Raw genomic sequence first — 14,606 nt, 5'->3', positions numbered from 1 at the left:
AGACAAGAAAATTGGGGTGTAAACCTTTTAGTACACCCTTGGAACGTAACTGGAAGCATAAGGTGTCAGATAGTGATCCTCCAGTGAATAAAGAGAGCTATTAGCATTTGGTAGGAAAACTCATCTACCTATCACTCACAAGACTAGATATTGCCTTTAGTGTGAGCGTGGTAAGCCAGTTTATGCATGCTCCCACAAAAAGGCACATGGAGGTAGCAAACCAGATCCTGAGGTATTTAAAGGGAAGTCCTGGCAAATGATTATTGTTTAAAAGGCTGGAGTCAGGGATATTGTTGGTTTTTCAGATGCAGACTGGGCAAGAGTTGTTAATGATAGCAAGTCAACAACAGAGTATTGCACAAAAGTTTGGGGTAATCTAATGATATGGAGAAGCAAAAAACAGTCTGTGGTTGCTCGAAGCAGTGCCGAAGTAGAGTATAGAGTCATAACTCAAGAACATGTGAACTCATTTGGATACAGAGGTTGATGCCTGACTTAAACATGCCAGTAACAGGTCCTATGAAGTTGTTTAGTGATAGCAAATCAGCTATCAGTGCAGTTCATATTCCAGTTCAACATGATTAGATGAAATATATGAGGATTAATAGAGACTTCATCAAGAAAGAGATTAAGAATGAGACTATCGCCTTGTCTTATATTTCTACCAAGTCTTAGGAAGCTGATGTTCTAACCAAAGTACTTCAGAAATCAAGTTTCGATATCTATATTTTCAAACTGGGAATGACTAACATCTATTCTCCAACTTGAGGGGGAGTGTAGGTAATGGGGACAAATGATCCACAATTTATGGGATCCCACAAATTGTGGGATCACGTGTCCATAATTTTTGGGTTTGTTTTTTCTATCTTTTAGTTTGAATAATGGGAGGATTAGTGGGTTATTTTGTATATAAGATGTTGTAGGTTGATTAAGTTATTGTGTGTGAAGATATCATTTTAGTTCTAATGTCTGATCATATATATCATGCCATGTTGTGATATGTTCGATCCTGAATATTTCACATGCTTTTTTTAATCTAGCTTTTTAGCCTTGTGGAAAGAAGAGAGAGAGCAAAAGAAAAGAGAAAGGGATATAATTCGGCAGAAGCTATGGCAAGATAAGGTTTCGCCAACTCTTTTCACCTTTATATTCAATCTTGATATCCAGACTAGCATTGTTGCAAATATTGTAGGTTACAAAACTGAAAATACCATGTGAGATTTTAAAGTACAGATTTCTTCTGCATCCTCAAGTTAAAAGTCAGTCACAGCTCTCGCCTGAAATTGTTTATTCCATCCAAGATCACTAAAGGACTGGGAAGCATTTAACTCAACTTTTTTGATTTTTTAAAAGTAGTACTATCGTTGTCATCCACATCAATTCAGTACAGTTCTGTTAGTTTTTGATTGACTTGGTATTTGTTTGTCCAGTGTAATTTTTTCTTGGTAACCTTAGATGACACTCGAAAACTTGCTAATTTTCACAGGCAGAAAGAAGGCAGGGGCTTGGAGTGCCTGCAGAAGTTCTTCCACCTATTGAAGAAGCATCAGTCTTGATGCATGAAAAAAATGTCTGGATCCTTGGGAACTATATATTTGGATTCAGATATTGCAGCATTCTATTAGGCTGTGATTAGTTTTAAATCTTTTCCTCCTTGCTTATTGTAGGGATCACAGCCTTCTAAGTCTGCTATATTGCCTGTATCTGCGACAAAGGCTGACCTCATGAGAGACTGTTTAAAATTTCTGAAGCGCAACAACATGGTAAATGATGCTGTGCTTTGATGACATAGTAGGGCGACATTACTTTCAAACTATCTCGCTTTTTCATGTGAAACTTCCTATACACTACTTGAATGATTAATGGTGCCTTCTATTCAACTTTTTGTATAAAAAAGTACAAAATAAGAGAAATAGTTGGAGACTCTTGCTGTTACAATTGTTTTTTATATATACATATATGTAATGATTGTACCTGAGGGCAGAGTTGCTTTTGTCAAACTTTATAGCTTTTTGATTTTTTTGTTGTCATTAATACCTCATTATTTTTTATTGTCTGTCCTGCTCATGAATGTATTTCCTTTATGAAAGATTTCTTTTACATTGCTTTTGTCAAATAGCAAAATCCAGTACTAGAGAACAGAGACATTTGATCTTTACTCACATTAGAAAACCAGCTGGACCTCATGTTAAATTTTTGTGCATCTAGGCTGATGAAATCAAAGTGAGGAGAGCTTTCCAAACTCTTCTAATTTACGTCAGAAATGTTGCAAAGAATCCTGATGAAGAAAAGTTCAGGAAGATACCCTTCAGCAATCCAGCTTTCCAGGTAATATCCAACTTCAATCATCAGGTTGATAAGCATACAGGAAAGTAGAAATGCTACATAGACCCCAAGAAAGAAAGAATGCTGATGGGAAAAAATGGAGGCAAGAAGCTTGTTGAGATCATTCTTACCCATTCAAACAGTCAACTGTCCAGGAGACAAGAATGGCCAGGAATTGGATCATTACCAGTCAGTAGAAATGGCTCTAGCGAACTAGAATTCATGTAGTTTTCCCCGCATACTGAGATTAAATCTTAATATGTTGTTTTTGTACCTTATTTAGTTCAATATAAAAAAAAAATAGTTCTTTATATTTAATTAAACATGTTTTTCAAATTTCCTTTAGAAAAGGAAAGTTGGAGTTGATGTGGAAAATTGGAGATGAAAAGGTGGAAAATATTTTTTGTACTGAACAAGCAGATTTTGCAGTTTCTGTGACATGCCTCAACATGTCCCTTAGCTAATTATGACAGCTAGAATATCCATGTCATGCATTCGCAACTTACCAAATTCAGACCAAAATTTAATGAGTTAAAGTATCTGCTAACTGGTATATTCGAGGGGGAAAAAAAAGATAATGAATCTGCCATCTGGGTACTGAGGATCAATAAGATAATGCAACTCTCTAGTCTCGACTCTCGAGTTTTCTCTGATTGAGTTTAGTTATGTTCTGGATTTTGCATGGCTTCTGTGATGGAACATTGTGCTTGTGACTGGCCACATCATGGCCTCGTATGAAAAGTGCTGTGGCTTGAATCTTGTTATCTGTCCTTGGTTGGAACCTCTCTGAACCACTTAATGATCATCCTTGCCTCCAGTTCTGGAGAACCTTTGTACTAGTTTTTTTTTTTTTTTTTTTGCAAGAAACTTTAAATATCAGCATTAATTTGATTGACAAGTTGCTGCTAGACATGTAGATGTCATTAACTCTTTTGTAGTTTTTATAACAATGGTGGTGCTCTCTAAATGGCAGGACAGAGTGGGGAACATGAAGGAAGGCATCCAATTTCTTGAACTTTGTGGCTTTGAGATAGCTGAAGGAGGCAAGTTTTTGTTTCTTCCCAAAGACAAGGTTGACATGGAAGCGTTGAAGATAGCTGGGACCTTGTTGAACTCTGCAATAACTAATCCATTCTTTGGACTTCTTTCTAGGTGAAGAGAATGTAAAACATATGTGATATGTCCTGGGTTAATGACATATGAAATGTACAAATTGGGAAGCTGTACCTACTGAAAAATTTATTGTTCTTTTATGTGTTGATGGGAATCTTTGCTATGTTTAAAGTTTATACATGCAAAGGGCCTGGCAATCTAGAATATCTCATCTATTTTTTTCTTTTCCACTTGGTTGTTTTAACCTTGTTTCAATTTATTAAAATACTTTTTTGTGTCATCTACGTGTCAATGCTTACTGTTGAATTTCACCTTTAGGAAATGGCAGGATGTGTGACCACTTATCTATCTTCGATCTTTTATACAGCTTGTTGCAATGAACTAGACACTGTGTCCTCTTGATTATGTAATGTTTCTTTATCCAGGTAAATGTATTATTATTATTATTATTTCTTTTTTTGGGTTGGGGGGGGAGGGTAGACTTGTGGGTCAGTTTAAAGCTCTTCTTAACGCTGAGGCAACATCCCTGGAATTTACAGGAAAAGGAAATACCCCCACCTTTGTCATCTATTCCATACATCACACTAAATAAATATCATGTTCATGGGATACGATTCACTTTCAAGATGCCTTGGTGGTGAAATTCTCAAATCATAATACATTTTGTTTTGATGTTTCCAGATGTATTTGTCAAATTGTGGTGTCACCTGGGTTGCTGTAAATGGAGTTGAATCTACTACAACTATGCTTGGATTTGTGCCATCATTGATATTCAATTCAACAGAATGGCATACATCAGGTACCGCTTACACCTGGAGTTGTTTTGAAGAGGATCTGATAGGTGCTCAAATATCTTGAGTTGCTGCAAGACATTTTATATCTGCTTTATTACCTACTACACTCCATGCTGGGAAAAAGCAAAGCCTATGTGAAAAATTGCATTGAAGCTTGTTTTAATTTTCCATCATTATTCTTTGACATGTCTTAATTTGATCGTGAGGAAGTTCCAGACAGATGTTAAGGCCACCCTCATCCTTTGGCCCCGGCAAGATATATACCAAACCAGGCTTGATGACAACAGGCGTAGTGCACTTGAATTTGCCCCAAACAAATTCATCTTCATCCAAGCCTAATCTCCACCATGCCACGAGTGAGAAGCTGTCTTCCTTACAAGGTACCCCTTTATTCACCTCCAACCAATCTATACTCGATCTTATATACTTATCATCTAATCTGTCCACCCCTTCCTGCACTTTCTTTACAAGAACATGGTCCTCCACCTGCTTTAGCTCTCTTGCAGTTGCTCTTGCAAACCCAGGAATTAGTGCATTTCCAGAAAATCCAATCGGTGCTTGTGGCACTATCTTTCTCCTTGCATCCACTGGAAACAGCATTGTTGAAACTTTGTCATCCTGCATCTCTGCCGCAATGCTCCTTGCCTTCCATATCCTTGCTGCCACGACTTGGAATGTAGTGCAGTCCCTCAGTTTCCCATCCCCCAGTGCAGCCTTTTTCATGTTTACGATGCAACGTGGAGATAAATGGATGATGTGAGTCTGACCATGAAGTGAAGATTGCTCAAATGTTGGATTGGCCCTGATGCGCACAGCATACAAGTGATCTGTCTGTGTTGGTTTCGAGTACTCGTGGTGAGGATGACTGATTATAGGAGGGTTTCTTGCTTTAAAAATCGTCCGATCTGGATTTGGCATGACTATCATTCCTTCATTCCTAGTTAGAGCAGCCATGTTAGCCTGGAATTCGCGTACTGCTACTCCATCTAGGACACAATGATTGTATCGCGAAGCGAATGCCAAGCTCCCACATCCCAGCTGAGTCAGCTGCCATCACCCACAAAGCCATTAGTTTCTTTGCTTGGGAAAGGTTGAAAAAAAGAACAGAGAAAAGCACCTGGATGAACAACAGAGGTAGGTCTTTTATCTCCATTTCTTCTTCATTCTCTTCATGCAAGAATGCAATGAACTGCTTTAACTCTGGCTTTGGTTTCACAAGCTCTCCCAGCTGGCTCAACTTGGTCTCTGTCTTTGCTGCAACAACCACAACACCGGCACCATTGCAGTCTATTTCCAGACGCCGACTGTCTTCCAACGATGGCACCAGACGCCCCGCAAAGAAATCATAATGCACAAACAGCATTTCAAGTGCTCTGTACAGCTTTTTACAGGCTTCTGAGAAGGTCATTCGTGGAGGATCGAAGAAAGAAACTGATTCTTGGTACGCCACCAGGCCAAGGTCTATGTTTGACAAGAAAATGCGCCTGCTGTTTGTGGATTTTTCTGGGAAAATGACAATTTTCTCGACTAACTTTGTCTTCTCCATTGTTTCAGCTGGCTGCTGGGCGAAGATTGAATTGACCCTCAACCTCGATGGGAAGTAATGTCTCCAACGTGTTGGTATGGTTAATGGGCGACTCTCTTGATGCTCTTTTGTATTATTATGCTCTTCTTTTCAGTTTGTTAAATGAGAGTTCAGTTTCTAAGTTATAAATGAAACTAATGTTATTTATGACATTTGGATTCACACTGATCAATTGATATATTATATTGTGTGTTATGTTAACGTAAATATATAATACATTAATACAAAATGCCATTTCAAATGTCAAAATTGAGTGTTGAAATAGTATGTTTGAAAGATAATAAAGAAAAAACTGACTAAAATTTTCTAAGAGTTTTAATGAAAAAATTCATTTATACGTTGAAAAACAAAGCATTTACAAGCCATTTATTTGTAAGTGAGCTAAGTAATATATATGAAAAATATTAATTATTGTATTCTATGTTGCATGAAAACGGAAATAGGAAACGTTTCTGATACGATATGGAAACGTGAAAACGAATATTTTTTTTAAAAAATATACATAAATAGGGTCCGAAAAGAGAACTAGAAACGTTTCGAAAATGGTTCTTCAGAATTGTTTTTGCGCAACATATTGTATTAATAAATATATATTAAATGTATTTTATTTTATTAATTAATGATAAATATATCGTATTTTAAATAATTTAATTAATAAAAATATTTGAATATTAAAAATTATTTGTTAGCATTACCCAATAAATATATATCACTTTAAATTTGTAGGTAACTTTTCGCTTATTTTTATTCATAAAAAAATTATTTTTACGTTTCAAATTTATAACCTTTTAATCATAAAAAGATTAAAAAAAATTGAGAAATAAGAAAAATATTTTCGTACAAGAACAAAAATAACAATAGTGTTTCTATTAAGATATTTAATTATTTTTAATGAAATTTTTAAATACCAAAAATTGTAATTTATTCAATTTAAAAAACCCAATAAAATCCTCTATTTTTGGCTTGATCAGCAAAAATGCTTTTTAGGTGAGAAAGAAATGAGCTAATTAACCAAGGAACAAGTGGGGGGACCCAAATGACTACAACGGGTCGGGTAATATATCGGGGTTTCCATCTGGGTACTTTACTAATAAGGCTCGTGGGCATGCATCTTCTCCAGGGGACTTAAAAGTTGGGTGGGTTTGGGATTCGGGTTTTCTTTTAGTGATCCGATCGCGAATGAATTTGGTATGTTGCGGACGGTCTCTTGCCCTTCCTTCGATCCGTCACCGGAAAATCTTCAAGACTCACGATAGTTATTGCCTTTCTTTCTATTGATAATTTGCTTCTGTGTAGTATTGTTGTTATTAGGGTTAGGGATTCCGTTCCAATTCCGTTGTGGAATCAACCATACAATGTACGCCGATCGCGTCGAGGCTGCGTCCCGGGTTTCCATAAGGGAGCGCCTCTATGGCGACACCGAAAAAGGTCCCGTTCGCCATAGGCAGGTTACCGGCAAGAGGTTCGGTTTCTGTCTACGGTTTCTCTCTCTTGCTTTCTTCACTGCGCGTGTTTATGTGAACTTAGTGCTATTCAGTGCAGTTGCTTACTTTATATCATTCTTGTTTCATTTCACCTTGTTTTTTTTTTTTTTTTAACTCTATGAAACTTTTAGATTTTGTTTGGAAGTGCTGGCTGGGTCATGTTTCTGTAGCAATAGTGAGCGAGATTGAAGCTTTGGAAAACTCACGAGCTCATAAGCTGTGTTGACCAGTTCACAATTGATGAACGAATTCTCATAATATTGGCAAATCAGTTTCAATGCTTTCCATAACTCAACAATACCTGAATTTCTTTACCAATTGTAGTGGTACACTTCATGGCTATTTAAATTTGTGAACATCAAAACAATTATTTTAGTTCTATATGAACGATGCAAGCCAAGAAAGAAAACATGTGTGTATATATATATTTGCAATTTAGATGTAATGCCTTGTGAAAAATGACCATGGATGGATAGAAATTATTAAAAAAACTAAAATTTATGTAGTCGATCTCACTAGACCCCACCTAGTGGGATTAATTTTTCCTATTTGATAGTTTGGTCTATTAAGCACTGATAAATACCTTAGATGCTTCCTTATTTTGGCAATATAATTTCTTCAAGCAGTTCATAAGGTGGAGCATATTCTTATTTATTGAGGTGTTCAACTTTGTACTTTTCCAATTGGAATAAAACCTTTGATTTGATTGATGCAATTGATATTGCAGACAGCGACAAGATGATAAGTGGGAACATGATCTTTACAGGGATGATGAACCTCATGTCTCAGGTATGATTTTCTACAATAGGATTGAATCCAACTAGGCAATGCTCCTTTAGTTGCATGAAGAATTTAAAATGTGTGGGTGTGGGTGTTTATATACAATGTGTTACTTTGAAATGTCACTCTTATGTGGTTTTGTTTGTATGTTAACTGCTCTCAAAGATCGGAGAATTGGGGTTAAAGATCTTCGGTTGAAGCTCCAGAAGAAGAGTGCCCAGCAAGTATTTCAAGGTAGAAATGAATCTGTTTCAGGTGTAAGGGATCTGCGTGAAAAGCTCTCAGGTATGATGTACTTGCAGCCAGAAAATACTGATCCACCAAAGCCAAAACTGAAGCCAATACTTGAGGGCAGTAAGCCTGTTAGGAAAACTGTTCTTGTTGAAGCCCCTGAGCAAGAGATCAAAAAAGTTGCTAACTCAGTCCCTAAGAAAAAGACTTCTCAAAAGGTACGAATTCCATCCTTAACTTTATTCTTATTTCCCCTTACTTTTTATAACTTTTTTGAAGCTTAACGTTCAATTTATTTTCATATATGTAATTTTGATAAGTCTGGATTTAAAATCTGCACAAAAAGACAAGTTATGTTGTAAAGAATATTGTTGTCATCACTAAAACTAGTCAATATAGACATAAAATTTGTTTGCAGGGGGATTGTTGGTTCCTTGACACACAATGGCCACTCAAGAGGGGTGAATTGAGTGATTAAAACTTATTAAACCAAATTCTTTCCTTTTAAAAACTCTCAAGATTTTCTTATACAAAATACACTTGTTATAACTATATAAGTTGTTTGAGAGTGATAACAATACAAATACACAAACAACCACAATAATCAACACAAGAAATATAGTGATTTGGTGTCTCTAACACTTACTCCACTCTCTCAAGGTCAACCTGACATTTGAGGTTCCACTAAAATCACAACACTAGGTTTCCACACAAAATCATCTAGTAAACTTGTACACCCCGAGGTTTTCCCCTTAGCTCACCCCGGAAACTAATACAACTATACAACAACAACAACACCTAGATTACAATAGGCTCTAGGATGCCACACCACAATCCAATACAAATAAATCCTATGTCCAAACAACCTTGGACTAATATGGAAATAAACACAATGATATACAAGGCAAAATAGAAATAATGCAAGCTACCACAAATGGAGAGAATGTCTTCTCCTTTGCCTTGGGCTCCAATGGATTAAACTTTAAGCTTGAGCCTTGGATTGCTATTCTTGAGTTGCTTGAGAGATTGGGTGTGCTTTAGGAAGATAGGAAATGGTAGAGCTTTAGTCTTCTCCAAAAATCTCTTCAAGATATATATAGGAGAGATTCCAAACGACCTGCAACGGCTTCAAAAATTTGACCGTTGGAGTCTAGCAGTCGACTACACAACACCCATAGTCGACTTTTGCTACCAACAGTCAACCCTCGCTCAACCCACAGTCGACTTCTCACAGACAGTTGACTCTCATTGGCCTACAGTCAACTGACCAAAACCCACTCTCGGCTACCTCAACTCTGCATAAAACATGCTCGGCTATGTTGACTACCATTTGACTTACAGTCGATTGTCCCTCACTGAGAGTCGACTTTTCAGTCTAGATTTCAGAAAAATAAGATTTAGCTTTGATGATACAATACATAGCATGAATTCATTATAAGATATTTATATTTCTTTAGTTTAAGTAAATGGAAGGTAAAATATATTCATTTACTTTAATTCATAAATGTAAATAAGAAAGTACCCCCATTTGGATTCAATAAAAATATCTAAAAAATCAAAATCAATAAGAAAGTAGATTTTTAGTTTTAGAACAAACTCGGGATTTGGCGATTTTACCACCATCAAAATACATACCTTCTATTTTTTGAAAAGTTCATTAAAAATCATTTTCACAATAATGAGTATTAGCTATTAAAATACTGGGAAATAGTTTTCTAAAAAGAAAACATTTTCTTATATGTTCCCTTATAATGCGCTAATATTCCACTTAGAACAAATAGCATTTTTCGGTTCATTTTGATACACAAAATACTATAAAACTTAAGACATATCAAAAATCCACTAGGGGTTTTAAATATACCAAAAATAGTTTTACTAAAATTATGTTTTGCTAAATATCAAAATACACAATAGGTTGATTGGAACAATTTGGCTCAACAGAGATGGCCCTTTCTTTTTGGTAGAACCTCAAGAATCTATGTATGCGTTGAAGTTGTTATGTCATTAGTTCACCTCGGGAGCAATTGAGATAAAAATTGACTCATCTTACCCCAATATATTTGAAGAGGTATTTCAATAGTCATTATCTGGTGTAAAAGGATGAAAGATATCCATCTTCAGGCTCTGTAAACAAAAATACTCAGAAGTCTATCTATGATATGCGATTGTCCATGGTATTTTGATCATATATTTTGGGTCATTTTGTTTTTTTTCAATTGAAGCTTATTTCATGTTTGAGTTAGCTAATTCATTATCAATTTTCGTACTGGTGCCATGTACTCTTTTTTTTTTTTTTGGGGGGGGGGGGGGGGGTGGTGGTTTGCTGTTGGGGTGAACCTTTCTTGTCATGAAACTGTTGTTGGCATTGAAGTGCTTTTTTTCCTTTTTGGGGTGTTTTTGTCATGGAATTAGGTAAGGATGAGAGTAAGTCACTATAGCTCTTGTTAGGTTTCTCGTTCATAAGTGAATTATTAGAGGTTTGAGCTGGAAAATAGCTTCTTTGCGGAAAAGCAAAGAGAAGACTTCGTATAAATATGACCGGAAAAGCCCTTTCCCCAGCAGGGAGACTCCTGCACTGAAGAATCCCTTTGTCTTGGCACTTGGGGGTTGAGTTGGGACATATTCCTAATGAAGTTGAGCCTTTGTACTTTACAAATTGATAACTTTAATTTGGGGTGTTATTTCAACAAAGTGAAGTTAATTCAATTTTGGACTTCAACAAGTGTTGGCCGACCTTCTAATCGATACATCTCTGGCTCAGGCTGAATCTGTTGATGGTTTCCTGAAGTCCTTGGGGTTGGAAAAGTACTCTATTACACTCCAAGTGGAGGAAGTAAGCTTACATCATATGTCCTGTTTAATTTAGCTCTATTTACTGGTTCTTGTTTCTAGTATTATCATCAGCTTTCCTTTTATCACTTGGCATGCCATGCTGTTGGTGCAGGTTGATATGACAGCACTCATGCACATGACTGACGAGGATCTGAAGGGTTTAGGAATACCCATGGTAAACTTCACCAACTCACCGTACTATGCAAAGATTTAATTTCTATTGTCATATCTTTGTCAGTTTTATTGCTTTTGGTGATTAGTGTTGAACTTTCCTTCTTTTCTCATACACTTTTATCAGTTCGATTGTGATTGCAAAAATAATTAAGATTTTTTGCATTAAAAAATGTGAGAGAAATTGTCAAAAAAAAGAGTAGAAAAATGTGATGGCTTATAAATGCAGACTTCTGATTTTGAGTTTTTATCATTATTCATAAGGTAAAAAATATTTGGAAAAAAGGGAAGTTTGTCCAATATTATATGCGATTGTAGAATCCCTTTAAAGCCAAAAGGGAAGTGATGCAGAACCACGAAAAAGAATACGAAACTCAATCAGTAAGCTCAAATCAATCTCAATAATCAAGGCTCTGCTTCAATTACATCCTAAAGAACTAAATAAGTAGGCAAATAGTAACTATATTTCTACTCTACCCAGGATTCCCCAATCCCAATCAAAGTAGGATTCTAATAAAACCTACGAACTAAAGGTATCAAAAGGAATTAGGAAACAAAAGAAATAAAATAACCAAATATTAATTCCTAATATCTACTTTTGTGTCCTACGTCAGGTATAATGTTTAGTGGGGATTGGGTTAGTGCTTTTTTGAACCCCTTACAGATGTATGCCTTATACAAGAAATTTTATCCCCTAGAGAATACGACCTCTGCTAGCAGAAGCCTTAGTTGTTTCAACAATCACATCATCCTGATAGTAACTCTCTTATTTGTTATTGCTCAATTTGCTTCATTCCATTATGTTTTTGTACATTTATACTGGTAGTAAGTAGACTGGGAGTTGCTGCATGTGGGGATAGGGTTGATTTTTCCTACCTCTACGACACGTGGTATTTTGCACAGGACACAATATACCTCCCAAATTTCTTGAACAATTGAAGTGAATTATATCGTGAAGTGGTAGCCAATTGGTTTATTTCAAGTAGGCTATGATAAAGGCAATTCTACTTTGACACTCAGAAACCCTAGTACAGCTTTGTGCTTCCTTTCTGAAGTGGTTTCCTGGATATTCAGCAGAAATGCAGAAACAACAAAATTATACTCAATTAACACAAAATAGATTTAGATTTATATTTGAGTTTGAAGACCATAAAAGTTACCATGACTTTTCCTTATTGCCTTTCTTTAGATTTATATTTATGTACAACTCTAGTACAAGGAAAAAAAATTAAACATTGCAAATTACATTTTTTATAATCTATTAATTAAATATGTCTTTATATATTACATTTAAGAATTCACAGGAGCCTCTATTGGCTCTTTTAAGATTACCAAAATCATCTTAATCGTTTCTTGAGTTTCTTATCTTCAATAAGAGTTACTCTAACCTTATTATAAATGATCTTGTCTTGTTTCTTTTCTTTTTTCCTTGGCAAATATTCTCGTTTTTCAGTTCTATCTTTTCTTTTATGGCCTGGCATCTTAACACCTCCATCTAAATTATGCTCAATATTTTGCAATAGAGCTAGTTTTATACCTTTCTTATAAAATTTTCCTTTTAACTTTAATGGAAATCTTATTCATTTTTTACTTTGGTTAGCTTAAATCCTCTAGATTTTATAGTATTCTTCCATATCTTTTGCTTAGCATTTGTGCCTTATTCGCCTCGTCTATCAAAACAATGTTATCTGCAAATAACATATGCCAAGGCGCGTCTGGATATGTTTAGTGGATTCATCCATTACTAGGTCCCAAAAAAAAGAAGGCTTAATGCAGATCCTGAAAATGTTTAGATACTATACAATCCTGCTTTTTTGTCTCTCATAATTAATATAGCTTACCAATCAACAACTATTGGAATTGGATCTGTCTCTTGTTCAATAACTGAAGTCTGATAATAGGATTGTGTTGGAAATGTATTGTCTATGTTGAACGCACTCACATCTTAGTAACTGTTAATTTGGGTTCTTCCAGGGTCCAAGAAAGAAGATACGTTTGGCCTTGGAATCCAAAGTCTAGCATCTGGGAGAGGGACTCCCTGTGCCCCGAAGGAAGATCTTGTCTAACTGGTAGAACTAGAACTCCTCTATGTAAACTGTTTTACCGGATTAATTCTCAGATCTTGTACTGGGGAATGTGGCTTCAATTGGCTCATTAGTTCCTAATTAGAAAAGAGGCTCCGATTTGGGAGAGAATCAGAAACTTTACTGATGCTTTTGATATTATATATATATATATATGTATTTTATAATATGAGAAACTCGAGAGGTCGTTAGTACATAGATGATCTTCGGCCTGAACTATTCCATTTTTTCTAAAATTTACGATCCGTTTGGATTCAGCTTAAATATAAATAAATTCGTCACTTTAATAGACATGAGACTTGAATAGACATAAGTGATTGTATAGTTCTCCAAAAAGATATAATTGAATTCATTCATGACTTTGCAGTATTTCAAACGTGTGCGCTATCTTATATTTGTTTTGTCCCATTTTATAACACTAAATTAAAATTATGGTACACGACAAAAGATAAAAACAGCTGAATTGAATTTTAATCGAAAAAGATAAAACATGTGAGTACAACTTATTAATGGATAATCTGAGAAAACGCCGACCCCACTGTAAGTCTCTCTGATATGGTGATGAAGAGATGGTATTAAATTCTTTTTTGTTTAAAGCTGTCCTGATGTGGCGATGAGATGTTAAGTGCAACCGGCATTGTGGGCTGCCTGCAAAGGCTAAAGAACAAAGCCCACACAAAAGGGCCCAAGCTCAAGGCCACAAAAGGCCCTTGTAGTTGTAGCCCCTTTGCCGCAGCTTAGGAAACTTAATAAATTTTTTAATTTCAAAAAGCAATTTTTAAGTTTTTTAGAAGAATTTTAATCAATTTTTTTGATATTCCTAATATTACTTAAGTTGTATGGAAACGAAAACAAATATGATACGAAACGATAATGGAAAACGATATTTTTAAAAAAAGTAAGAAACAAAAATATTAGGAAAACACATAAATAAAAAAAATATAGGAGTTTTTTTATAAATATAAATTTTAATATAAAAAATTATAAATTTTTTTATTTTAAAATAAATATAAATTTCATAACACATTCAAACAAACATGAATATAAATTTTATCATTCATAAATTATAATTTACTAATTAAAAATAAAAAATAAATTTAAAAAAAAATCAAACATGACTTAATTAAAAACGAAATTTTTTTATTTCTAATCTCTTTGTGAATAAAAATATATTTTTTAATATTACAAAATGATCCTAAATTATTTT

The 14,606-nt window shown here is 35.1% G+C and overlaps 3 protein-coding genes across 5 annotated transcripts in view; 2 read left to right on the top strand and 1 right to left on the bottom strand.

Annotated features, from left to right (window-relative positions):
- The window catches only part of LOC127813874 (uncharacterized), a 28,315-nt gene extending 23,851 nt beyond the window's left edge, over nucleotides 1-4,464 (top strand). For 2 of the 3 annotated variants that reach the window (XM_052354973.1, XM_052354972.1), the window contains 5 exons: nucleotides 1,041-1,122; nucleotides 1,487-1,570; nucleotides 1,668-1,763; nucleotides 2,209-2,328; nucleotides 3,299-4,464. In XM_052354973.1, the coding sequence (XP_052210933.1) occupies nucleotides 1,041-1,122; nucleotides 1,487-1,570; nucleotides 1,668-1,763; nucleotides 2,209-2,328; nucleotides 3,299-3,481 (565 nt within the window). In that variant the 3' untranslated portion in view covers nucleotides 3,482-4,464. The remainder of the gene's footprint in view (nucleotides 1-1,040; nucleotides 1,123-1,486; nucleotides 1,571-1,667; nucleotides 1,764-2,208; nucleotides 2,329-3,298) is intronic. The other variant, XM_052354974.1, reaches the window with a different exon arrangement.
- On the bottom strand, nucleotides 4,392-5,778 carry LOC127786748 (acyltransferase GLAUCE-like). The gene is made up of 2 exons (XM_052314391.1): nucleotides 5,350-5,778; nucleotides 4,392-5,279 (listed from the first exon to the last, which is right to left on the bottom strand). The coding sequence occupies exons 1-2, from the start codon at nucleotides 5,776-5,778 to the stop codon at nucleotides 4,392-4,394; spliced, it is 1,317 nt and encodes a 438-aa protein (XP_052170351.1).
- A 1,155-nt stretch (nucleotides 5,779-6,933) lies between these two features.
- On the top strand, nucleotides 6,934-13,723 carry LOC127787425 (uncharacterized). Its single transcript, XM_052315469.1, has 6 exons — nucleotides 6,934-7,279; nucleotides 8,029-8,090; nucleotides 8,247-8,530; nucleotides 11,074-11,145; nucleotides 11,257-11,319; nucleotides 13,290-13,723. The coding sequence occupies exons 1-6, from the start codon at nucleotides 7,173-7,175 to the stop codon at nucleotides 13,332-13,334; spliced, it is 633 nt and encodes a 210-aa protein (XP_052171429.1). The 5' UTR covers nucleotides 6,934-7,172; the 3' UTR covers nucleotides 13,335-13,723.
- Nucleotides 13,724-14,606: the final 883 nt, after the last annotated feature.

Source organism: Diospyros lotus, chromosome 12 (assembly GCF_014633365.1).
Source record: "Diospyros lotus cultivar Yz01 chromosome 12, ASM1463336v1, whole genome shotgun sequence".
Lineage (NCBI taxonomy): Eukaryota > Viridiplantae > Streptophyta > Magnoliopsida > Ericales > Ebenaceae > Diospyros > Diospyros lotus.
Note: the sequence above shows the minus strand (reverse complement) of the source record. Positions and strands in the feature narration are given on the sequence as shown.